This window comes from Leopardus geoffroyi, chromosome A1 (assembly GCF_018350155.1).
Source record: "Leopardus geoffroyi isolate Oge1 chromosome A1, O.geoffroyi_Oge1_pat1.0, whole genome shotgun sequence".
Taxonomy (NCBI): Eukaryota; Metazoa; Chordata; class Mammalia; order Carnivora; family Felidae; genus Leopardus; species Leopardus geoffroyi.
The window spans coordinates 227976470-228003372 of record NC_059326.1 but is presented as its reverse complement, the minus strand read 5'-3'; the positions used below and the strand labels follow the sequence as shown (position 1 = coordinate 228003372).

Sequence of the window (26903 nt, the reverse complement as noted above, 5' to 3'; positions counted from 1 at the left end):
GGTTGATTTCGCATTCTGTACTTTTGTTCCGTTAGATAAAGGTGGGAAAACAAAACGTGGGAGAATTTTAAGGTCTTTGGATAGAACATAGGGGTTCATTGTCCTTTCAGTGAGAGATCATCGTACCTTAAATATAGCCTACTTTTCATTTGAAATCGCCATTTTCAGAAAGGTACTTTGAAATTGTTATTTCCTTTTTTAGTTTATAGCATTCAAGGTAGAAATGCAGGCTTTCTGATTGACGGTTCGGCTGTGTCTGCGTAAATGGGGCGAACAGTCATAGAAAAGGCTGGACTACCTCCTTGAAACTTCTCTCAAGGCAGCAGCGATGTTGGGTTTTCGCCGTAGTGTGTAGGATACTTACAAGTAACTTACGGCCAAGTTTCCAAGTTTCCAACTTTTCTTAGTTATTTACATTCTTGAGTGTGTTTTCCTGTAGAATTGTTACTCGTGGCTAGGCTCCCAGGCTGGGCCCTGGAAGTCGACCTACTCTATAATATTGCTGAACCGTAGTATTAAGAATATTAGCGAAAATAAGCAGTAATCATTGAGATAGATTTGAAGTTCTGATGGGCCAGTGGGATCGCATTGGTCTCCAACTGAAGCCCGTGTAAGCAAGAAGCAGCACCCTTGCCAGTGGCCTGGGGAACTGAGCACTCTGCTCCTTGCCATCAAGTTAGGGAGCGATGGGTTCCTGGTGGAGCCTGGTGCAGTGCACCAGATGTGGGTCTGGCTCTTATGGGCAGAATGAGGTTTGGGATTTCGGTGTGCACGTTGAGGACCACGTGTACAAAATTCTCTCCGGCAGACACTCAGATGTGACTGATGAGAAAGCTGGTGAACCTTTCAGGTCATTGCAAAGATAGCATTTGTTGTGATAAAGCATCTGGAACCCTGTGCCCTGTGTTTTACCATTATCAGCTTTTCACACCCACTCGCCCTTGTGTGGTGTATCCATTTGTCCATGGTATTTAAGTTAGGTTATTGTGAGAGCTCATTTGCACCTGTTGAAAATGCTGGCATGATTTCTACGTTAGTCAACCCCAGAAATCTGAGCCCTTCTTTCACTGAAGTTTCTTATTTCAACTAGAACATTCTTGTCGAATGTGTGTGATAGGATCAGTGTGCAGCTTTCAGATGGTTCAGTCTTTCTCCACGACAACAAAGTTTCTCATTCAGGGCGTGCTTTGGTGTTTGCACTCCCCTCCCCACTAGCGGCATTAAGAGCAGAGAGGCTTGGATTATTTTGGAGGCAGCTGCTAACAAAAATCTTGTTTGCTTAAGAGCAGTGCTTGTCATTGCTTAATGGTAGTATATGTCCGACCAGGCTGGTGACAATTGTACTGCCTTGAATGGGCGATGCCTCGGCATGGAAGCGCTTCTCTGTGCAGATCAATGGCCTTTGCAACAGACCCTTTTCTGCACCGGCAACTGCTTGTGAGGCTGTGTCTGCTCATGCACACAGAAGTCACAGGGAAGAACGAGAGGGTGAAGGGTGGCCCAGTGCTTCGGCAGCCAGGATGACTGGTGGCCTGTGGTTTTGTTGTCAGCACGGCCAGGTCAGGGTTGACCTTCCTCAAGCCCCATTCGCCAAATGATTCCCATTCCTGTTAAATGATGCATGCTGTGGAATTAGCTGTTTATTTTGAGTATTAAAAGTATTTGGTATCTGTTTGAAGCAGGAAAAGATTGTAGGTACTTAGGGGATAGAGTGTGTATTAAATACTGCTTGATGGTTCTGCAGAGTAACTCTTAATGCTAGAACAAGAAAACATTCCTTCTCCAGCCCTTTAATTTACTTAAGTCCCTTGTAAATTTTACTTCCCCTCTCAAACGTTTCTTTCATCTGATAAGAGGTTACAAACACTGTTTCACTGTACCCTTTGAAACCATTTAAATCAGAAGGTGAAAGTCCAAAATGAACAGAGTGCCTTTTTAAAAATAGAAAAATAAAATATAACTGAATTATAGGATCAGTGACATTAAAGTTTTTCAACTCCTCATTTCTCTTAAATTTAAAACTCGATTTGCTGCGGGTTAAACGAGGTGGGAATTCTCTGGTGCAGTTTCATTCAGGGCTGGGAGGTTCATGTGCTCCTGGAATTAATATTTTTGTCAGTACTTTAAAATAGCAAGTCTGTCTGTAACGTCACATCACTACTTGACTGAACTGTCCGACTGTGGAAAGTCACGACCGGGAATGGGCTTGGCTTTGTCCCACCTTTCTCCAGCGCTTGGTAACTTCTCGCGCAGGCCCCTTAGCTGTCAGTTCTCTTTTGGGTATTAGAATGGTCTTGCTCTAGGTCTTAAGGGACCAGACCAGCCTAAACCCAAACATTACTCTCTTATCCAGCACAGAGCCCTTTCTTCCCTAGTTCATGTCTGTGCCCCGGCCCATTGTGGGTCTACCCCAGGGAAGGGGCGGTGTCTGGTTATTCCTCAGCCCCCCTCCTGCGTCTGGTCAGGTTGAGCAAACCTGACCTGCTTCCTTTTGGCCCTTCCAGGTGGGGGGAGGGGACAGGGGAAAGGACAAGGGCGGTGGCACCTCTGTCGTCTGCTGTTCTCTTGTGCTTTATCTCCCTGTCTCTGCATCTGTCTGTCTCTCAAGTTCGTCAGGGACATTCTTTCTTGGAATGCTCTTGGACACTGGTGAAGCTCCAGGTGACCTTGTACAGCTGCCCTCCAGAGCCTCTCCCTGCAAATGCAGCCGCCCAAACTGGAAGGAGCGGTCACTGCTGCCCTCTCCCTCCCCGCAGCTCAGCCTGCAGGGCCAGGGGCTGGAACCAGGGTGCTGCTGGGCTCAGTGTCTCCAGGGAGCCCCGGAAAGATGGCCTGATGTCTGTCCTTAGAGTGCATGGGTGCCTCCCCCTTCTTCCCTTGGCCTGAGCCAAGTTCAAGACCATGAATGGGACTGTTCCCATCCTGATTGGGGATTTGGACTTTTCGACTGTAATCTGTTGTTTTGATATATGGATATAAACCTCAGAATTACTGCAAAGATCAGCCTGAAGTTTGAAAAATTTTAATGTGCAACTTGCAAATTTTCAAATGTAGCTATACACACGCATACATGAACAGTTTTGTTTCATATCTTATGATTAAAAAAAATAAGTCTTTTAAGGAGTCTATTCTTATATATCAGTTAACTCAGAAGTTGAAGTTATATCAAAGAAAATCTTGATCATTTGAACCTTATTTTGGAAAATTCACTGAATTTTATAGTAGATTTCTTATCGTACACACACATGCACATATATATTCAGTCTATATTTGAAATATAAGAGTTTCCATTATGTAAATTAAAGTACATCTTAATTTTGTTTCAAGACTTCACAGTTCATGCTGAGAGAGCACATCATTTTGACAATGAAGTTCACAAGTTAAAATCTGTGACATATTAATAAAAAAGACTACTGCTTTTTTGCTTTTGTTTTTAGCTATAAATGTGGGAAATGAAAATGGGTCTTGTACTTCATGGTGTATCAGGGAATCATGGACTTGGAAACTGGTGGCATACCAAGTTAAAAATGATCAAAGTAGCTTTTGAAGGAATCATGCATTTGTGTCATAGCCTTTCAAACACAAAAGAAAGAAAAACACACCTTTTTCTTAAAAAAAAAAAAAAAAAAGGAAAGAAATAGAACGTCAAACCTTAGGTGTTAGGTAACAAATCCTCTGTTGTACTCTATTGTTAAACAGTTACTGTTGAAATGTGTTGAATGCATTTTAGTAATTAACATCCAATGCCAATTTAGAGTGACATTGAGTAGATTAGGAAAGAAAAATACATTGATTTGAACTGTTAATTACTTGAATGGTAATTTTATGTTAAGTGTGCAGTTTAAATACGCACAGACATGTTGGAGCCAGGGCCCCAGGCAGTGTCCTCTCACCCAGTACCTTAGGTGAGGACAGAGGAGTCCTAAGTCCTGCCTGGAGTAAGAGGGCTGCTCCCTGTCTGTGGTCAACCACCCTGAGGGGTGAGCTGCTTGTTAGCAGTGCCCCTGTCCAGAATGGTTGCCTGGGCCACTGGCCACCCCCTTATCCATCTCCCTTTGTGGTCAGGAACTGCTCTGTTGGGCTCTGTTTTGGAACAAATAAGCCTCATCAGAGCTGACGTTTCTTGGACACTATTGGGGGGCATTGTGCTCAAAGCTTGCAGCCTTTTTCTTTAACACTCAGAGCAACTGTGCATATAAATTCTTCCTCCTATTGGATAGACAGCCCTGATGCTGTAAGCAGTTGGCTGACTTGAGATGGTACTTCTGAAGTTTGATTTGAAGCCTGACTGCCCAAAGGGGGTGATCTTTCCCACTATTCTGAACCCCCTCAAAAAATGCCAAACCTCTGGTTCAACACCAGTGGGCCTGGGTGAGTGAGACCTGGTTCCTGGTCTGAGGTGCTCACAGATTGGGAAAAGACAGGTAGATGGTCCTGGAACTGCTAAGCTTGAGGTCCACAGAGAACAGGCTTGATTCGTTATTTCTCAGAGGTGGGCACGTGGCTTCTCTGTTGAAGGAAGCATGGGAAATGTACAAGAGAAATATTAATGGAGTCCTGTCGGTGCGGTGGACTTGGAAAGGTTGACAGTTTCTGATTTGGTTGGTTTCTGGGTTCTAGAGCCATCCTGAAACTGGGGTGGGAGATGCTGGTCTTATGAAGCTGAAGACAGTCAGCCCTTGGCTAGGCCACCTGTCACTCTGGCTGAGGCTGACACCCTCATCATTACTTCGGCTTGAAAAACAGCTGAACCTTCCAGGCTTTAGGAGAAGGAGTTGCTGATGGAGAATGTGTCCATGTGGCTCAGGCTTCATTGGTTCCTTTGTGTAAGTTTAATTTGCATGTGTCCCAGTCAGGCAGCTGGACAGACCCTCTTCACAGCTCCTGTGTTGCCACGGCCCGAGGGTGAGGTTTCATGGGCATGTGAGGGGCAGGGGTGTTTGTTTGCAGGACACGTTTTGTGAGCAGGATTCTTGGTAACAGCGTCATTCTGAGCTGACTCCTGCCTTGCCTGTTTAATAGAGTCATTTGCAATGAGCGGAGCAGGGATCTGGGCCCAGGGAAAGCCCTACCTGAGGGCTCCGGTAGGGACTTTAAGGACTTGGCTCCCTGCCACCCTCCCAGAGCAGTTCCATCTTCTGGTGGAAAAGAACGTGGACCCCAGGTGTAAATCAGCACATACACCACCTTGCGTGGAATGGAAAGCTGAAGTAGATCTGGAGTAAGAATGAATGATCTGGGGATTTTCTAACCTAGTTCATAAAAAGACCTGTCCCCCCTTTTCCCAGGTTTTAGGAATTAACCTGATAAGCAGTAGGCTTGAGAAGGCACAGGGAAATGATGAATGTGAATTTGTTAGAGAATCCATGCTGCTTGATTTTGTCGTCTTTGGAGGCATGTTTTATTTTTGACACAAAAGAGAAATAGGATGATTTTCACCTTAACAAAGCTGCAGCCCTCTGTAGCGTAGCTCGGTGTGCTGCTTAAACTGGCGAGCCGCTGCTTCTCCCGCAGTTGAGCTTTGCACAAAGGGGATGATGTAATCGTTTTCAGTGTCGGCCACGTGGCCAGCATGCCGTCACTGCCTTCACACGGTTACCTCTGGGCTGCCAACGCTTTATCAGCTCAGAACGACTGTGCACTTGGAATTCAGTTGCGTTCCTCTTGCAGTGCCTTGCCCTCCTGCAGAGGCTGCCCTTCACCTTGTAGGTGTGCGTGCCTTTGTGCTTTGGGATCGCGTGGGGGACTCTTCTGCAGAAAGATGACCAGAGTACCATGTTGTAGAGAGCCGAGGAGGCCATGTGCGTGTGCACAGATGCAAAATCGGAAGAGATACTCTGTTGCCATTAGCAACCACTTGCCTCTTTATCAGAGGGGTGAAATGCTCAGAGCTCAGGCTTCCCCTTCTCTTCCACTGTGTTCTCCTGAGTCCTGACGGCAGCTCACCTGAGCCTGTGCACTTGAGAGGAGTGAGCAGGAAGACTACGGCGTTCCGCTGCAGGTGTGCAGAGGCACGTCCCTTTCAATTGAATGGATCCTTCCATGTGTTGTGCCTTTTGGTTGTCCTTCCTCTGTGGTCATCACACCATCCTGTTGATTTAGGGCAGTTACAGCTACGTAATTGCTGCTGTGGTTTGTGCCCTTATTTGTTCAGCCCTGGGTTAAACGCTTCCCTGCATATTTGCTCATTAGATTCCGCCACCGGCTTCTGCAGAGCAGGAAACTGCAGGCAGGGGCTTATGGGATGCCTTGCTGCACAGACTGAGATGGGCTAGGGGAGAACTTGGCATTTAATCCCGGTGATTTTTTTTTTCCTTTGAATGAAAGACTAGGTTTGGAACCTTCTTTCTCCTCAGGTGGCCTTGGTGATTCTCTTGCCAGTTATTCAGAGCGCCTGGGTGCGTGAGCCCCTGGCCCCTGAGGGGTCATTACAGCAAGATAGCTTTGCACCCTTGGGCCTGGCTCTCTGGGTGATGTGGAGTGCAGCGGTACCTGTAATATTTAGATAATTACAGAATTTCCTTGACTTTGGGGACTTTATTGTTAAGCTGTGTGAGCACTAATTTTGATCAGCATTGATGGCTTACGCATAAGGCGACAGAGTACAGCTCCTGTATAATTAAAATCCTTGCACCTTAATCCTAGATTCTGCAAGTGCCTCATTATTTGGAGAATTTGCAGATCGAGTGGATGGGAGGCAGACAGGAGCCTGTGCCCATGCTCACGCCTGCCGTGCACACTTGTTTTCTCCCTCTCTGTGGCCACCGTGCAGCGTTACTGCACCTCAGGCTGAAATGGCCGTTGGAGAAGGCCTCCCTTTCTTCCTCTGGGTGGTGCAGGCTCAGGCCTGGGCGGTGGTGAACAGAGGCGCCCGGTCTGTTCCTTGTGCTTCACATGTGTCCCCTCATGGAATCTTTGCAGCACCCGGGAGGTGGCAGCTCCCTGCACAGGCTGGCTGGGGCCTTGACTCTGTCTGCCAGGGGGCAGATGGGAGGGGTGGGGGTGGCCTAATTAATAGACCAGGCAAGTGCCAACAGAAGCCATGGGTTGGGGGAGGTGATTCGTGGAAAAGCTGAATCTTTTCTCAAAAATCTGAAGGGAAGGAAAGTGAGTTCGTATCTTTAAATCTTGCTTTTCTGGGTGAAATAAGAGGTGATGGCAGGGGAATGGGTGAGCTGAGGTCAAGTACTTGAGGCCAGGGGGTGAGAACAGCACAGCAGCCCAGGTGTCCTAGGGGTGGGGGTCCAGGCAGCTGACCCTGCTTGGCCAACCTGTGAGACGACAGTAGAGCTTAGCAAGTGATTCCGTAAGAGCCGACCTTTAAAAGATGGCCTTCCCTAGCTTTTGGTATCTTTAACCAGATCCTGTAAAATAAGATGCCGAAATAAAAATACCAGTTTGGCTTGGTTATATTTGCTTACGAAAAGGAAAAGGTCACTTTGTTACTGTATCATGTGATTTTTTTATCTTGTTTAAAATTTTTGTCTCATTAAAAATTAAGCATCTTTTACGCAAGACTCTTTGGAGACCTTTTCAGTTGCCTTCCCGTCGTGTCTGTTGACAGATTTAATTCCTTTTCTATTCGTGATCGTTCTGCATCTAGTCCTTTGTCACACGCTGTCCTGCTGCAGCATAACCCCATGCCTGGCCACCTCACTAGACTGCGTGCCCCACCTGCACCCTGTCCTCGTTGACTTAAATGTATTTGCTGTGTCGTACCTGCTGAGGTCCTGTCATTAGCCTGCAAGGGTGCCAGGGTGTCAGGAATCCAATGAAGGGCTGAACTTCAGGTGGCCTCGCCTGCGTCACTGAGGGACTCCATCTGTTCTTGACGCGGGGGGCCTGTTGTAGGGCACAGCTTTCAAGCGGGAACCCTGTGGTTTCTGTGGCCACCTCCCATAGAAAGAAGAAAAGACGGCAGGAGAGCCCGAGACGTGATGAAACCATTCCTTGAACATTTCTTTAAAATTGCCGTTTGTACGTCTATGTGGCTCCCTTAGATTAGGTTGCCCTTGTATGAACCAATGTGGGGTTTTGCTTTATCTCAAACCAGAGGGCGTGGTCCCTGCAGGAAGTACACTGCCAGGGGAGCAGAGGGGAGGGTCCTGCCGCCCGGACAGGGGTGCGGCCTTGCCCGCTTGGGCCATGCTCTCAGGGGTAGGGGGGGAGGGGGTGGGTGGGAGCTGAGCCCTGGACAGACTCCCATCGAGAACTGGCCCGCAGCCTCAGGGCTCCCGAACTTGGGGTTTGGCTGTGCACACTGCCACCATTTTCCCTCCCTGGGGGAGCCTGGTGCCGAAATGATGTGTAGTCATTCATTTGGTCAAGGAAGCACCCTCGATGTCAGCACTGTTTTTAGTCACTGATGTAGACTAACCTGTCACATCCAGGGGTAATTCAGTCGAACTGTGCTGAAGACAAGAAATGCTGATTCCAAGGAGCACAGGGGCTCTGTGTTTGCCAAATGGGGATGTGCACTGCGATCTCCTGAGCGTGGGAAGAAAATATCAAAAGCTTTTTAAAGATACTTATTTAAGGCTTATCTTTAAACATTTATTTGTGGGTATGTAGCATGCTAGTACGATAAAGTACATTTGTAACTTACAATTGAGGGCACGTAGTAAAATTCCCTGGCGATAGGATTCTTGAGCAAAAGCATTTCAAGAGCATTGCTTTAGGGCAGTGGTTCTCAAAGTGGGGTTTCGGGTTCCCTTAGGCTTCCCACGAACTTTTCAGGGGATCTATGAGTAACAGCTGTTTTCACAATAGGCAAATTGTAGTCTTTGATTTTTTTCTTTCCAGTCTCATTCTTTCCACAGCGTATAGTGATGTTTTCTGGGGTCTGCATGGCATACAATGTCACAACACATTGGAGGCAGGAGCAGATGTGAGAATCTAGATGTGTTGTATTAAGCCAGGTTTTTTTAAACACAGTCTCAAAAGTGTGAAACAATCCCAGCCACCTTCTTCTTATTTTTTTTTTTTTTGAAAATACAGAGAGTTTAATAGAATTATTTATGCTAACGTGGTGTTTTTTAAAAAACATCTTCTAATTGTTCTCAGTTTTAATTTTTAATGTGGTAAGTATCCATACTGGACATCTAGATATCGCATGGATGGAAGAGCTGACAGGAAGAACCCACATACACGAAAGCTCTTTGGCGTCCTCAGTAACTTTTAAGCATGTGAAGAGGCCTTGAGAGCAAAGCCTCAGAGCTGCTGGCTGTAGTAGGGGGCTGGTTGACTGGTCCAGGCAGTGCGGTCTAACAAGAAGGCAGCGGGAGGGGCCTGGGGAGGGAGGACCCAGCAGGCGAGGGGGTGGCCATCTTTCCCCCCTTGCCTGGCGCTATCTGCCCCCCTCCACCCCCGTTTCTGCTCTAATCCATGCCAGCAGCAGAGGTGGGTCGTTGCGTATTAAATAGGCTTTTGTGGGAACCCCTGAGACCCTAAGACCAACCTGCAGCATGCTTTCTGTGGGGAAAATCCGTCCTGCCGTCGGGTAACAGCGGACCTGACCCAGTTTTGGAACACAGGCCATTTGGAGTCTGAGACGGAGTTTCTGTGTGGGTCTCCACGGCAGTTCCTCTTTGGCCGTTACTCCGAAGGGATCTAAACAGGAGGAACTGTGAGAGGAATTCAGTCGAGGTAGAAATAGAAAGGGAAACATCTGGGGTGGCCTGTTCTCTCAGTCTCAAACTTTCAGGATGAAATGTGAAAATCTAGTTAATTGTTCTATCAGCACGGAGAGAGTAGAACCCCAAATTAATTCCAAACTATTTCTTGCCCATTAATACGCTTGCTTTTGGGTTTGTTTTTTTCCCCCTCAACTCATTTTGGTGGAAGGTACCAAATGGTTGCATTCTTAAAAATAACGCATAGGGTCACTGACAGACAGTGCAGGCTTCAGAGAGGATGTGAAATACACCCGTTTGGGAAAACAATTAGGCATCATCTTGTAAACTTGAACAGGCACATCAGTTCTGACCCAGCAGTTTCTGCCCTAGGCCTGGAGAGACACTCCAGAAGCGTGTTCTGGGACATATGGACAAGGCTGTTCACGGCAGCATCATTTGTAATAGCACACATGGGAGGCCAAGCCCGTGTCCATTAGGAAGATTGCATAAGTAACTTTGTGGTATGGCCCTAGAACAGAGCGTTAAATAAAGCTCAGTGTGCGTATCAATGTAGATTAGCCGTGCAAACCAAAGGCAAGTCACAAGAGAATGCATTTAGTATGACTGCATTCATATGAGCCCCAAAACAAGGAAACGAAGCAACATATCGTGTAGCAGTAGATGAATAAGTGGCAAAGCTGTCAAGAAAAGCAGGGGAATGGGTACCCTAAATGCCCGCGCGGGGGGTTATGTTGGCAGGTGGGTATCATCGGGCAGAGGTGAGGTGTTGGCGGTGTCCCGGTTTGCAGACGGGATGGTGGTTTCAAATACCCACACAGAATATGCATACCTTCATGCAGACCAGACTCGTATTCTCTTCTAAGCGGGGCCCGTGTTGCCTGGGCTTTCGTTTTAATAGCTAAAAGAATTAGAAAAAGTGATACGAGAGCCTTTTTGCTTTACCATAAAGTGAATGCTTGAATATTTAAAGCCATTGGGGCTCTTAGAAGTTATTTACTATACTAGCACCCACTGTCCTCCTCCCGGTTTGAGGTTTTGAGGCGGTACCTTTGGAGCCGTCTGATGTCATGCAGGCAGCGTCCGCGTGGGCTTGCTTCTGCAAGGAACAGGGAAGGAAAACTTAGAGTGGTTTCTCATCCCTTTGAAACCTTAATCTTGAGTGAGTTCTGCCTTCACCAGAATGGACTGAGGGTGTGGCAGCCGTGGACAGTGTCTGTACAAAGGCCAGCGTTTTTGTGTGTGCACAGCTGGCTGTTTGTTGCACCGTTTACCACAATTCGAGGCAGAATGGGAGACTCCTGTTTGTTCTTAGTCATCTATATAAAAGAGCAGAAAGGTGGAAGGTGGAGGGGAACGCGTGTGGTCTGTCTGTGCCTTCAGGCCTCAAGTAGCCCTGGAGGGGTAGGGAGCGACCTCCTCTTGGAGGCAGGGCAGGTGCAGGTGGAGGGCCTAGGTGGGGGAGACGGGCCAGCGGCGCCTGTTATCCCCGCCAGCTTCAGTGGTCAGCAGCAAGCTCAAGGCCCCCGCTGGCATGGCCACTGGTCATAGCTCTTGCTGTAATCTCTTCCCCCGCCCACTTTCAAAGCGGAAGAAAAGGAATTCTTGCACCAGTGGACAGGTCTCTGACTGTGGAGGGGCATGAGGTGAGGGGGTGTCACAAAGGGGGAGCACTTCTGGGGTTGTTAAATTTTTTGTTGCTGCCATTTTAGCAGGGGAGGTGATGCCTTACAAAGCGGTGTTCCCTTCAGGTGACTCTTTTGGCTCAAATGTTTTCATTTCTATTTGTATTCTGATTTGCCCCTTCCCAAAGGTGGGAACGGCCTTAGCAGGCCCCTGGGAATGCTCAGGTGCAGTGGGGCGGTCCGGGTGGGGTCCGGGTGAGCTCACAGCTCTCAGACCCAAGAGCCTTCTGACTTTTGAATCCCCTTAACCGTTGCTTCAGTTGTTCGTAGTCAGTCCCCGAGGATGGAATTGCCAAGGTTAATCTGTTGTGACTGTTGACGTTTACAAATAAGTGGTTTCTTTTGGTGACTTTTGACGATAACTGGACCTCTTAGTCCTATTCTTTTGGTTTTTGAGTAAAGGTGCGTCTCCTTATGGAATGCAGTGATGGGCAGAATTTCCCCAAATCCACTGATTTAAAACACTGCCCAGACGTGTACCTGTGACAGTAAGCGATCTCCCCACATGTCCATGGTCATCATAGCGTTCTAGGCGCCGTCCATGGGTTCTGTGAGGTGGCGTCACCGGGATCCCATTTTGCAGATGAGGAAACAAAGGCGCGGAGGGACTGAGTGTGCATCCACTGGGTCCTGCCGTGGGTCGGCAGACCAGGCAGCCGGGCTCCAGCCTTGGGGCCGTAGCGACACGTTAGTACCTTGGCAGTTTTGTTTTCGGTAGTGGCTCTGTCGCTTTCAGGTGACGTCCATGAAATGTGGTGCCCGTGGGGGCGGACTCCCCTCCGTGCCCTTTGTGTCTGGCCCTGTGCCATCCTGTCCTGGGCCCTGAGCACCTGGGCAGCAGACTTACTCCGGGCGCTGTGCAGAGGACTGCGGAGGCCCCGCAGGTGCGGGGGCGGGGCGACGAGGACCGCTCACCTTATGGTGCTTACGTGTCCTTCTGGCATTGCCATGTGCGTTTCTGTACCGAGTTGCTTTGGAAAACACGTGCCCTGGGAATACCCACTGACTTGTGTGTCTGTCAGGAATGTAGCAGTCCGGGGACCGAAAAAAGAAAAGCGGATTCCCCAGCCTACAAGGCATGTGCGTGTGGGGCTTACCCCTCTCCGAGGGGGCCCTGCAGGCCAAGTCCAAAGAGGAAGACCTTGCGGTGAGATCGCCCTCTGTCCAGCAGGTTGTCTACCGGGGACCCCATAGCAGGGGGAGGAGGTCCTGTGGCTCAGCGCCCGCCCAGTGATGCCACCGGCTCTGCCCTTGCACTTCAGCCCTGTCCCGGGGGTGGATGGGGGGGGGGGTGACCAGTTATGTCACACAGGTGGGGCTTCCTCACCTTCTGTGAGGGTCCCAGCCCTGCAGGAGCGCTTGGGACACATTGAGCCTGGGCTGGTTCTGCTTTCTGAGTTCCCGCCTCCACTTCCAGCAAATGAGAGAGGGGGAGCTGCCACTAAGCAGGGGCTGGTACTGTCCTCAGATGTGCTGGGTGCCCGACGGTGACTTCCTTCCTTCCTTCCGACAGGCTGCCCTGCACTCCTTGCATGAGGGTTCACGCCCGCCCCTCAGACCCATCCTCCACCTTGTGAATTTGCACCTTTTTCTCTTCATCAGTGAATATGTGTAAAAATACAAGTGGACTTGATCCACATTAAATCCATTTTTATGTCAACATCCGTTTTCCCATCAGTACATCTAAATTATTTGATTTAATGAACACATTTTAAGCCAGAGATTTAAGAAATCTTCTTTTGTACCTACACGCTGGGGGGGATTTGAGGTGGGAGGAGAGGCAGTTAGAGAGTGGAAATGACTTTAACTTTGCTTTTTTTTTTATTAGCAGAGGCTGTTCCTTTTCTCAGCTCTTGGTAGTTCCTTCAGTTTCTTACTAGGAATCCACTAGGAAGGTAAATGTAGGGACCTTTCCACTAGAATGTTTGTTTCCCCCTATGCTTGGAAATGAGGGTTAAGTCAGGACACCGACACCTGAATTAACATGAGGAAAAGAAGGCACTTGAGCCTTAAAAACCTGTGAGTCCTACAGGCTGAGGTTGCCTGAGATGGTGTAATTGTAAAACTGGTCACATTGTCTGTGACCAGAGTTGGCCTGGCCCTGCTCTCAGCAGCATGTCCTCAGGGCTAACGTACTTGTTGAGCCACCAGATTTTGTTATGGCAAATAGAAGGATCAGGAAGAAAAACTCAAACCTCAGGTTGTACTCGAAATTCAGCTTGAAAACTAGTTACAAAGTGCCAGTTTTTTTTTTTTTTGTTTGTTTGGAGTTGTCCTTAGTGGTGACAGAATTGCTTTCCAGAGGGTTCTTCTACTGTTCCAGGCTCTCTGTCCCTCGTTGGTCAGTAGACCTCTAAGGACACGACTTAGCTGGGTCCCATTTGTGTCCTCAAGCACCAGATGTATCACAGTGTGTTTCGGATATATTTCTGATATGTTCGTAGACGGATGAAGCAGTTGTCAGAGCAGAGGAGGGAAATGGACAACTTGGGCAAAGCAGCGGTGTGTAAGCTGTCGAGTGGGTTTCTAATGATTCAGACCTCACCGTGTCAGTCTTCACACGTGTTATCTGTATCATTCACTCCTGTGCTTTGTGGTTTTAATCCCTACAGCAAGGGTTTGTAACCCTTTCAGAATGGCCCGGAACACCCTTTTTTATGTCAAGGACTTAGTTTTTAGTGCCAGTGATTGATACAAAATTTCAGTAACAAAAGTAACCTTTTAGGTGGGTTTGTCTCATCTCAATAGTAGTATCTACCTCTCTCTTCAAACTAACAGTAACGTGTGTTTGCAAGATGTTTGTCCGTCTCCACAGGCTTTTCTCTCTGTCTCTTTTTTAAAGTTTTATTTTATTTTTTTTTCTTTTTTTTTTTTTAATTTTTTTTTTCAACGTTTATTTATTTTTGGGACAGAGAGAGACAGAGCATGAACGGGGGAGGGGCAGAGAGAGAGGGAGACACAGAATCGGAAACAGGCTCCAGGCTCTGAGCCATCAGCCCAGAGCCCGACACGGGGCTCGAACTCACGGACCACGAGATCGTGACCTGGTTGAAGTCGGACGCTCAACCGACTGCGCCACCCAGGCGCCCCTAAAGTTTTATTTATTTTGAGAGAGAATGCGCACACATGTGTGCACAGAGGGGAGGGGCAGAGATAGAAGGAGAGAGAGACTCCCAAGCAGGCTTTGTGCTATCAGTGCAGAGCACGACACGGGGCTCGATCTCACAAATCATGAGATCATGACCTGAGCTGAAATCAAGAGTTGGACACTCGCGTGACCAAGCCACCCGGGTGCCCCTCGTCCATCAGGCTTTTCTTGTTGCTCACACATCGTTAAGGCTACTGTTCGTATAAATGTGTGTTTTATTTTGTTTTAGATTGTAAGCTTCTTAAAATCAGAACTTAACCATTTAGGAGGAAAATCTCTAGGACTTAAGAGAACACTGTAAATATGTCCTCTGTGAATGCCAAGGGGTTAAAAACACAATTCTAAGCTTCATCAAAAGACTGGCTGGTAGAAAGTTCTGCCAAATTCTTTGATGTTATTAAAGATTTATCTCTCTAGTGAGTTTATGTTGGAATTAAAACCAAATGGAAATAACTTTTCAGTCCTTCGGTTAAAAATTGTTTCTTTGTGGCATTTGCCTTGGGTAATACATTAACATAAGGGTAAGTGAGTTAACTGAAGAGAAATGGACATACAATGTCTTTGCCGAATATGCTTTGATATTTTGTGTATGTGTGTGTGGACTTTAATGTCCCTAAATACAGTATTTCTATTTGAATATAATCCATGCTCAGTCAAGTTAACTGATAGCTTATTAAGACACTCAACTGTGGTTTACTTTTTCTCCATGGTTGGAAAACTAATCAACCGGTGTCTTGAAGGGAGAAGGGATTGGTAAACATTTGCTGGTGAGCCTGGAGTAAGAGCCCTGGGTGAGGATTGTGGTTTCAGTGCCTACCCTGTGGTTCCATCCTTTCTTATCTATCTGGGCAGGAGGAAATATTCCCAGGCAGAGCCTTATCATCACAGGGCGGACAGAAGGAAGGCTGGGTTGGGGGATATTGATATGGAGAGAAGCTGAAACAAACCAGATTTGAAACCCAAATCTTGATTCATTGATAGGGATTCTGTCCCTTTTTCTTAAATTTATAGACCAGCTAGAAAGGTTTGCCTGTGCGTATCCGCTTGCTGTGTTTTCTGTTTCCTTCATGCTCATGGTCAGTAACAAGGAAAGATGTCAGTGACATAATGCAGGTGTTCTGGGATGTTACTATTTGTGATACAGGACACTTCAGAGGCTTAACTTGTGTGTAATTAATGTGGCAAAAGACATTGCCATGTGAGTATTCAGTTAAGCTGCCTCAGGCTGAACTTGCTTGGCCTTCTGGTACTGAGGGCCTTAAGACAACAATACAGAAAGAAAGGTGTTTAATTTTGAGTTGTATGGCAGTTATTTGGTTTCCTGGTTCCCTCCTGCCTACTCTGTTAATAAAATCTCATGAGGAAAGTAATTTGGCGTGACTTGGACTTTCTTGGGTGAAGACAGGACCCCTCCAAAGAGGCAGGGCTCCGAGGCCTGTGCTTCCCTGAAGGCCTGCATTCTTTTGGTTGTTGAGGAGGTAGAACCGAAAGCCACTGAATGCCCTTTTCCCAAATCACCAGAGAAGCTTTTTATAATTAGTGACATTTTTGACGGCCAGGGTAGAAAATACCGTTTTAATTACACTAAATATCCCGTAGTAAAACTTTCCCTACTTTAAAATATACACCAAGAATATATAAATGTAATTTTATGTACTAGTCACTGAATATATTAGACAAGCAAGTGCAGTCACCTTGGCTTCCTCGGTGTGAGCGTGGGCGGCACGCTGACTGCTTTAGACCCGTTGCTGTGTGTGATGAGATGGCCACTTTGCTCAGAACTCCGAATTGTATACTGCCGCTGAAAATTGCCAACGGTGTGAAGCATCTCGAACCTCAGGGTTGAGCTAACTAGGCGTGAGGCTCTTCCAGTTGCTGGGGTACTGCTGCAGCCACAACCCAGCTGGAAGGTGAGAGGCAGTCCTTTCCTTGCCCTTCAGGAGCTTGCCTTCTGATGGGGGTGGGGGCAGGGCTCGGGCAGGCATTTCTTAGATAGTTACTAAGCACTGTGGTGACGGGTTGGAGTGCAGTGGGAATGCAGGATGGGGGTGGGGGTGGGGATCTGATGCAGCAATGGGGACACAGCGAAACTTCACAGAAGGGGTGGGTCAGGTCTGAGCCTTCAAGGGGGCGTCAGGAGGGTGAAGAATGTGTGGGCTTGCATGTGAGGAGGGAGGTGATGCTTGAGGCCTTGTGGGAGCTCAGTGGTGAGCAGGGGTGTGTGTCACCTGCAGGTGGTTAGAACTCTTGGAGTAGACGAGGGAGAGGGTCACGGGTGGGGAGGCAGTGAGGCTGCAGAGGTCAGCAGGCTCAGGTCATGAACTTTGTGTCAGGGAGCTTGGGTTTTATTTGAGGGCTCTGAGGAGCCATTGATGAATTTTACGGAAGTAGAATGATGAGGTGTGCGTTAGGGAAGAGTAGCAGAATGGATCAAAGGGAGTAGTCTGCATGAGGGAGATGCCGGCCAGTGGGGCAGGGAGACAGGGTCCTCTAGCATGGAGCCTACAAGAGTGCAGGGGGAAGCCCGGGTTCCGGGTTTGGCTGTTGGAGAGGTGGTTTGTGGGGCCAGGTATCACGCTGGGACCTACACAGTGGAGAGCAGATTTGCGGAGACCATGGTGAGCACAGGTGGAGATGGCTGTACCGTAGGCAGGCAGGTGCCCCCTTTGTCTTCACACCTTTTTGTGCCAATGATGGGAGTCTCTTGCATGGCCTCAAGACCCACCATAACCATCTCCACCCCACACATCCTGCATCTCCTGTTCTGACCCCTCTGGCCCTGGGTTTTCCGTAACAAGTGTCTGCACCCAGAACCAAACACCCACGTCTTGCTTCCCAATCAGACTGAGTGAGTGCAACAAGGGATGATGGATTGCAGCTTATGTGTAAGTCCCCCCATGCTCCTCCCCAAACAGGGCAAATCAGTGGATACTGAACAAAGTTTTAATATCGCTAATTTATATTACGTCTCTGTAATTGCACCTTTATTCCTTATAATAATAAAAAGATATGTCCATAAAGGAAAAGAAGTAGAATTACATCATAGCTTTATTTTTGCAAAGCCTTTTTTTACAAGAATGATTTTGATCTGCATAAAAAAAATGTGAAGGCATTAAGGGTGTTTTTCTTTTTTCTTCTGGTAGAGGGCAAAGGTGCTAACATGTAAGAAATGTTTGCTGTAATGATTAAACAGTAGTTTCTCGTCGCAGTCAATCTTGGATGATTTGATAGAAATCAAATCATTTGATAACAGTGATCAAATTTTATCAGTTGTGTCTCTGTGGTTTGTATGATATAAACGAAGTTTCTAAATAGCTTTCCTGAGAGGCTGCTGCTTTATGTAAAGCAAATCTTCTTTGGGGTAGGTCAGCATCACAGAACCGCAAGTAGGCACATAAGTATATATGTGTGTATGTATGCACGTGGCTTAGGATGGGTGACTGGAGTCCCAGAGTGCAGGGTGGGAGCTTTCCCCAGAGGTGTCTACTGCACAGGCACAGACAGATGCATGTGTTCTTTGCTTTGGCATTAGGCAAACATGAGGCATAAGGTTTCCCTGTGTTTAGCCCTGGCTGGTCCTTGGGGAGATAAAGATGAACAGCACATCTGGGCACTTGGTTCTTTTTTGGTTTATGAGATTGTAAGAACATAGAATCCCCTTTTATAACACTACTATTTCACTATGAAATATTCCCTTTCATAGTCTGTTCTGTTTTTATTGTTTTTTATTTATTTTTGAGAGAGAGCGAGAGTGAGCGAGCCGGGGGGGGGGGGGGGGGCAGAAAGAGAGGGAGAGAGAGAATCCCAAGCAGGTTCTGTGCTATCAGCACAGAGCCCGATGTGGGGCTCAACCCCATGAACCGAGAGATTGTGACTTGAACTGAGATCAAGAATTGGACGCTGAACCAATGAACGAACCACCCAGGCACCCCTGGGGTCTGTTCTGTTTTTAAATTAATTTCTAATGTGGGGTTGTGGGAGGGGGGATGGGCTAAATGGGTAAGGGGCATTAAGGAATCTACTCCTGAAATCATTGTTTCACTACATGCTAACTAATTTGGATGTAAATTTTAAAAAATAAAAAATGAAATTGAGAAAAAAAAGAAAATCTTTAGAAGAAAACAGGGAAATATCTACATGAACTTGTAGTAGGCAACTGTTTCTTAACAGAACACAAAAGCACTGAACATACAGAATAATAACTTGGAAATTCTTTTTTTAGAGCTCGTCTTTATCAAGAGACTCCATTAGGAGACTGAAAAGATGAAAGCAACCCACAGACTGAGACAGAATATATATATAAAATCAATGACATGTTGCCTTCTTATATTCCCTTTTCCAAAAAGAAGTTGCCCCTGCTTTTGATTTCATGGAAACTTATTTATGAATAAAGTATGTTCTATTAAATAAATAAACAAATAAATAAATTTCTAATGCATAGCTAATGCATAATTAAATAATCAAATATTAAAAATTCATTATTTCATTTACATTAAAATATATGTAATAGTTTAAAAAATATTTTTTGTTATGGCGTTTGGTGATTTTGGTTTGACCTCTGTGTTTTGTGCTCAAGACATTAAAAAGCCAGAGCTATTTTCAGTTGAAACGCCCTTAACTTCCTTGAATCAATCAAACTTATACTGCTTTTTCTTCCTTAAAGGTATGATGTTACAGGCTATTGCTTCTAAAATTATGTGAAGGAATAAATTAGCCAATCTGACAGTTATTATAACCATAAAGGTTATAAGTAAAAATTATAATACTGCGCTATGAAACCCCATCTGCATTCCTGTGGGGGGGGGGGTCTGTGAACATGCCCGTATTCTTGATGTAAGTACTTAATTCATTTTACATGGGTTTTATAAACATTTTATATCTGTGGATTATATACGTTTACATAAAAATATAAGCCTTACGTTATATCTTGATGTTTTTATATTTTAGTAAAAGTGACATTTGTATCATTTGATTTCTAATCTTGCTATCTTTCCCCGTCAGTATTTTCAGAGGATCTAGGCTAATTAAAAATGCTGCCTTCCTACACAACAGTCGTGTAATTGCTTGCCTAACTAAAACCCTTGATAGCGCAAACACTGTGCGCCGCGCACCGCCGCTCCCTGTGATCTGTGACTAAACCTGCAGGCACTGCAGAGAAAGGTGAGGGAGTCGGAACTGCGGCCGGCCTGGAAAGGGTGACGTCACCTCCCTCTGCGCCTGCGCGGCGCCGTTGGCGCAGCGGCGGCTCATCCTGCTCTTTGTGTTCAGGGGCGCGTGCGCGCGCGCGTTTCCCCTAACTAAACTCCTGAGTAAAATGAGGTAATTACCACCAAGACTCGGTACTAGTAGTAGCCCTCCAGCTTACTCTTCAGTGTTCCTTTTTGTTGTTGTTTGCAAATGCTGCTTTCCTTATTGACAGCTTTTTATTACTGCTCCAACCTGTGTTGCCGAAGGTGTAGGATTTTATTTTTTAGTTGCTTCCACTTTCGATGTCCCCATCAAATACTAGATTAGTATAGCCGACGGGCAAATGAGACCTTTGAAAATGGACGAAGAGCACAGTTTGTCTGGTGGATTGTCTTTTGGAGACAAATCCCAGCGCAGGAGGTGAGGCAAATCGTTCAGAACAAGCCCAAATGATCAAGAGATAACCATGGTTTCTTCTAACCCTGTCTTTACCTCAAAAAATTTTCTGACTGGTTTAATTTGAAGATTACATAAAATTTCAAATGACTAGTATCTGCCAGTAGTCCTGGGAGAAAAAGGGGATTTTTAAAAATTCACTCTGTGCCTTAGTTTAAAAAGTTTAGTGTTGGTTTTTGACCTCATTTGATTTCTTTCGTCTTAATTTTTTGACTCTTCTATAAAAAGTACTGTTGGGATAATGTGCTGTATAAAATCTTTTTGCCCCTTGTGAAAACATTTTCATGATGTTGGGTTTTTTTTTTTGTTTTTTAATCTTTTTAAGTAAGAGAACTCGGGGTGGTGGTGGTTCCTTTTCTATTTGGTGGCGGTGGTGGTGGTTGTTTTTAAACCTGACATCGAGAAGAGACCACATGAGTGTGTGGTCGGCAGTGATTCACTCCAAAAGGCATTTGTCAACAATACCAGCACAGCACCTGCTCGGGGTGAAAAATGAGAAATTGGTTTGGCCAGTGGGGTGTAGATAGTTGACGTTTCAGACCATCGATTCAACGAAAAGGTTTTGCATCGTCGAATGCTAACTTGCACAATATTTCCTCTCAGGACAGAGAGGTTAATTTTCCTTGTTGTAAGTATAACACACATTATAGGAGTGGCTATTTGCAAACACTGAGCTTCTGTTTCATAAACCGAAAATAGAAGGTGCTGAGGCACATTGGGGTGCTTGAGGAGGGGCTCAAGGGCAAGAAGCTGAAGAATTCGTTCCTTCCTTCATCCGTTCAGCCAGCGGGCAAGCTGGCGTCTGTTGACCACCCTACCCTATGCGAGGTCCTGTCTTGGGCATCTGGTATACAGTAGGGAGCAAAACAAAACCGTTCTCTAGCTAGCAGGCCGATTTAGAGGAAGAGTGAGAAAAACTGTCCTCTCTCTGGGAAACATAATGGTTCTCATTTTCAGCAATATGATTGTTGTGGGACAGGGGTTTAAAATGTATCCCAGATTGACATGCTCTGAACCAAATAGCAATTTAAAAGGTGACGACAGAAGCAATTTTGGCAAGTGACATGTGAACCTTGGGGTTGAGATAGATTCTTTTTTGCTTTCAAAAAAATATTTAAGTTAAGTGTACACCCAGTGAGGGGCTCAGACCTACAACTCCAAGATCAAGAGTTGCGTGCTCTTCCAACTGAGCCAGCCAGGTGCCCTGAGATGTTTTTAAATGAATGTATTAGACCCTCCAAATATTCAAATTTAGTTGTTTTAGGAAAAGGCATTGTTTGTGTTGAACCGGGGAAGAGCAAAGAAAATTATCAAGCACCAACTGCATGTTTATGTGAACACACAGTAACATCTGATTCTTAACCCACACTCCTTTCTCCTCCGTATCATTCAGCAAATATTAATATCAAGATCTTAGAGCAATGGCAGATGTTATCATGTGAACATTCCGATAGACCTGGTTCGGCAGAGTGGTGGTTGCATGCCTTGTAGGGCTCCCTGGGAAGCCTCCTCTGCACCTACAAACGAGCCTTGACTGACAGTATCCTTATGCTGTGGTCACTGTCTCCTGAGGCTAGCGGTTGATTAAAATCCACATTCGCTTCTTTGTCTCAGATAGGGAAACTCATTTGGAACAAGAATCTAGTCTGTCTTTCTGCCCTCCCTCCGTCCCTTCCCTCCTTTTATAATGTTTATTTATTTTTTGAGACAGAGTATTGGTCAGAGGGGCAGAGGGAGGGGGAGACACAGAATCTGAAGCAGGCTCCAGGCTCCGAGCTGTCAGCACAGAGCCCAATGCAGGGCCCAAACCCACGAACTGTGAGATCGTGACCCGAGCCGAAGTCGGACGCCCAACCGACTGAGCCACCCAGGCACCCCTTTCTGCACTCTTTAAAATAGACTGTGTGTAATTTAAAAGTATGTAATTTTAAGAGATGGATAGAACTAAATGTCCCCTGACTTTGGCCACTTATTTACCTCTTTATCACTTTTCAAGCTGCTCTTTTTTTTTTTTTTTTTTTTTTTAATGTCATGAGGTATTCAGTCAAACTGCTCTAGTTTTCTTCTAAATTTTACCAAAAGTCTCTCTGTGGCACCCCCTTTCACCTGTTCGTGGCATTTTCAAACTCCCTTGGTGGCGCTTAGAAGTAAAACTGCTGCTGACTTGTGGTCTGTGACACACAGATATGGTCTGAGACCTCAGAAGCATCCCTCCAAGATGGCATTTGTCATTGTTTTCCCTATCCATGAGCACGGGAGGGAGAGGTATGTGCTTATAGGGAGAGTCAGGGAGCATATCCTCTTGATTCAAAAGTTTAGAAGCCACAGCTAGATCCTTTACTGTACAAAGAAGGAACACAGTAGGAGTTGTCGTATCTGCAGCGTAATCTAGAGTCACTGGAGTAGCACAGAAGCCATGTATTTGGAAATTTTGTTTTTTAATAGTTGCATACTCTGTTTTCATAAATAGCTCTTCGGGGCATGGAACAGAATCTGCCTTTTTGATCTAAGGGATATTTCATGGCTGAGTTCTTCCTTTCTTACGAAAAGTTACATGATATATTTAATCTGGCTTTATGGTATGCGTACATGCTTCCTCAGCCTTTTGCCTATTGGGTGTGTTTTTAAAAATGGGTCGCGTGGGTGGCTCAGTCGGTTAAGCGTCCGACTTCCGCTCAGGTCATGATTTCACCATTCGTGAGTTCGAGCCCCCTGTCGGGCTTTGTGCTGACAGCTCAGAGCCCGGAGCCTATTTCGGATTCTGTGTCTCCCTCTCTCTCTGCCCCTCCCCCAACTAACACTCTCTCTCTCTCTCTCTCTCTCTCTCTCTCTCAAAAATAAATAAAGATTACAAAAACAATGGAAACAAGATTAACGATGATACATACTTAGGTGAATGCCATACTAGTTACAAACTCCATTTCTTTGTGTTGTTAGTTTTATATTTGTTTTTAAAAAATTTTCTATTTTAGAAGTTTTAATTTGGCTTCTAATTTGACTTTGAGATAACATCTCTTTTTCTGTGACCTCTTCAACAAAAATATTGTGGTAAAACCATGAAGAATTTCTGTTGTACTGAATGTTTGGACGTGCATGTCTGTCACCATGGTAGTAAACAGACTTCAGCACCGGGTTAGCTCCTAGTGCCTTTCCTCTTCCACTGAAGACTGAATCTTAACTTAGGACAGAGATTCAGAAACTGAGAGGCATAAGACTGGTTTTTAGAAACTAAAACACGGGAGTGAGTCTGTGGTTTCCATTGGGTCATAGGAAATCGAGATCTGCATCGTGAAGTTTTGTTCAGTTCACCTTGTTTTCATGTCAGTATGCTGTCCTTCTGTGGGGTGGCCTGGAACGCAGCAGCTCTGACTTCCATCATTCACTCCATAAAGGGTAGTAATAAACAGCTTGTTTCAGGGTCGGCAGGAATTGTTAAGAACGCCTTGGAATTATGTGAGTTACTCGGCTCTCCTGTGAGGTGCGGCACTGGGGTTAGGATGCTTGGTGAGGGTTGTGTGAGAGGGGCTGGACCCTCAAGTGGGGCTCCTGTTCCCATAGCATGGGGATCCAGGACTGCAGTTGCCGTGGTCCCTCTCCGAGGGCTCTGCTGCCAGGGCTTCGGGGGGTAGGGTCGGGGGGAGAGGCAGTGGAATGGTGGAAAGCACGTGTTTTCTTATCTGGTAGCGATAGAAGGGGGATCTTCTTTTCAGATCCTTGTAGATTGGGATCTACAGCTGGGGCTTACTGCTGCTTCCTGTTTCTGCCCTTGGATGTGCTGCCTCCTCATTTGTCCGGGGCCTATAGCACTTTGTGCTGCTAACGGGACTTTGCATACTATGCCTTGCTATAGGTATTTATAAACTTGTCTTCTTGAGAGCCACTGTGGCACCTAATTGCTCTTTGTGTTTGCCCGACTGACGTCTCCGTCCACGCCAGATGGACTTGAGATGTAATCTGTCTTTGTCGATGGGTCCTGTGAATTACCCAGTGACAGCAGTGAGTTGCTGAGACTAGATTGCCTCCATTCAAGAGCTTTGAAGGGACCTTAAGGATGAAATTGCAGAACTCTTGGCTCTTATTTTGCCGTTTATAAATAGCCACTGTTTTAAAAAAATCTTGGTGGTTTGCCAGCACGGAGCCTGGTATATTGGAAAGCGAAGTGGCCTGATGACGTGGGGGCATAGGTTCTGTGTTGAGCCTTTTCATGACCAGAGCGGAAACGCCGCTGTGTCTCCTGGACCTTGGGGTCCTCATCGAGATGTGTTTGTTGCTGTCTTTGTGCAGAGTCTCTGGTGATTGTCAGTATCATGCTTAATCCTGTTAAATTGGGTTCTTAGTATACAAGTATTCCACGGGCAGGAGAGATTTACTTAATCAAATTACACCATTAATTTAGCCATTTGTTGCTTCTGTGAATGATGTATCGCAGCTGCTGGATTCTGTTATATTCTTCCCCAAAGTGCTGACTTTGATGCTGTTTGCTTGGGTTGTCAGGCTGCAAATTTGGCTGGACTCAAGCTTCCAATCCGCCTCCTCTGCAGCGGTCTGCGACCTGAGTCTCAGTCACATACTTTATCTTCAGCCGAGAGCTTTCCCTGGACAAGCGAGGCTCAGGGGAGAGCCAGAAATTTGGGCCAAAATGATACCCAGAACTTGGGGCTCCCCTGCTCCTTTCCGCAGCTTCTCCCCAGCTACTGGGGTTGCCCTGACCTGTGTTCTGGTTCTGGTGTTAGCAGCTCCACGTGGCTTAGCCTGGGCCCTGTCCTCAGGCTAAAAGCCCCGGTCAGATGCTCCCCGTGCCATTCCTTCCTTTCCGGGTGGGTCTCCTGCTCTTGGGCACCCTGCAGGGCCTTGAGACGCTTGAGTTGTACAGCTTTCCTCTGTGGCAGGGCTGGTCCCGTAGGGGCTGCTCAGACCTGCCACGGTGGAGGCCCTGTTCGTTCAGCGAGTGCTTCCCTTGCTCTCATCCCAGGTCTGCATCTTGTGTTGTGTTACCAAGCTGCCGTTCTGGAGCGTTCCTTGTACTATTGTGGCAAAAACAAGCAGGAAAATAGCGATGGGCCAGTGGTCTTTTATTTTTCCTAGAGACTGCTCAGCCAGAAATGATAGTTACTGGTTTTGATGAGGATGGCCAGCATCCTGAACCTAGATTTCCTCTGTTAGAGACCTCCAGGGGAACTATCCTGAGGCGTTATTATGGGAATGAACATTTTTGCCCCAGACTCCCATTTGGGCATTTGCCCTAGTGAGCTGGGCCAGACACATTGGGCTGCATGAATTCCTTTTGCTCAGATGGATGTTGGCTTGGCCTAAATTGCTTGCTGTGTGCTTCTTTTCCATGATACCTCCACTTGCCTTCTGCAATATTGGGCATGGGGAGAGTTGGTTCACACAGAGAAGAGGGCCTTGACAGGTGGCATTGGGCCATTTTACCCCAGTAGCCAGTGACATTCCTCCAGGGGGGGCATGACCCAGAAAGCCTGGAAGGATAGAGCCTAGAGGGAGCTGTGGCCAGTCCCCAGCTATTTATAATTCCTGCTCTTCTCCTTGCCACTGTTTATTTTTAACCACTGTGGGTTCTGATAGGAGACTTTGAGCTCCCCCTACGGGCTTTAGTGTGCACCAGCTGCAGTGTTTAAAACGTGATACTGTTGTTTTATTTGCCAATGTTTACATTAATCTACAGGATTCACGTGAAGATTTTTGAAATCATCCGGACTGGTTCCATATCCTGTGTTTTTTTGGGACCAGATCTTTATTGCTACAAATGATCTGGAGCCTGATTGGTACGGGATCCTCTGGGTCTGTGTGCAAATCATTATTTGCCATTAAAATAGAAGATAATTCTGTGATCAGAGTCTTTCCTTCATAGAATTCAGATCCTTTCAAATGATATTTCTAAAGTTGATTTAATGCGTGTGAATAAAGCTGCTGTATTGGGATAGGATAGAATGGGTAAGAAATGAAATGTCACTCAAGCAACCGAGTAATTTGATTTTCTCCTTATGTATTTCAGGGTTTCGAAAAAAACGATGAAATGAAAGCTATGGATGTTTTGCCAATTTTAAAGGAAAAAGTTGCATACCTTTCAGGTAAAGTTGAACTTTCTGATCTGTGTTACTGTTCCTTTTGACTGCTTCTGATACAGTTTCAGAGTCTGAAATCCTAAACTAACGCCCCTGCCACATGCATGGAAGTGCTGATGTTCCAGTGGATTTTTAACTGCTTTGTTCTTGTAGTATTTTCCTGAGAAGTTAGTGCCAAGAGCATTTTCTTCTAGCTTGTAGGCACACGCTATAAGTCAAATAGCATTGGTGATTAAAATATGTTTGTGTCTTTCATTCAGCAAACATTTGGTTGTTTTTCACTTATTCAGTTAAGTAAAACAACTCGTTGTTTAGAAGTCCATCGTCTCCCTGAAAGTGATGGGAATATGACCTTATGTGGATGTGTCCTGAATTCTTACCTTGTTTTTTTTTTTTTTTTTTTTTTTTTTTGTCCCCTAGTCCTGGGGTTCCTAGAGCCCATGTTGTGGATCATCAAAGCCCCAGTGATCTCTACCAACCTGGTCCTCCACTTACCTGTAATACTTGTGCTGGGGTTGGGGGTACCTGGCCCCCTGCAGTGTGGTGACAGTCTGGATCTGTCTCTCAGGCTTTGGAGCATCTGACTTCCTCCACACATAGGAGTCAGCTGTAGGGCTTTTTTGGGCTGTCTCTTTGGGGGCTCCCTCCTACACGAACAGAGGAGCCATTGGGGACTTGACCTTTTTGGCACAAGTTCATTTGTTGCAAA

At 46.2% G+C, this 26903-nt stretch overlaps 1 protein-coding gene across 7 annotated transcripts in view; it reads left to right on the top strand.

The window, feature by feature from the left end:
* TRIO (trio Rho guanine nucleotide exchange factor) overlaps nucleotides 1–26903 on the top strand; it is a 365052-nt gene that overhangs the window by 96503 nt on the left and 241646 nt on the right. For 6 of the 7 annotated variants that reach the window (XR_006702484.1, XM_045441785.1, XM_045441792.1 and 3 more), the window contains exon 2: nucleotides 26125–26200. Coding sequence is in view for 6 of the 7 variants with exons in the window: in XM_045441785.1 (XP_045297741.1) it covers nucleotides 26146–26200 (55 nt within the window). In the remaining variant the exon portion in view is untranslated. Of the gene's footprint in view, nucleotides 1–19979; nucleotides 20073–26124; nucleotides 26201–26903 lie in introns of those variants that run through there. The other variant, XM_045441803.1, reaches the window with a different exon arrangement.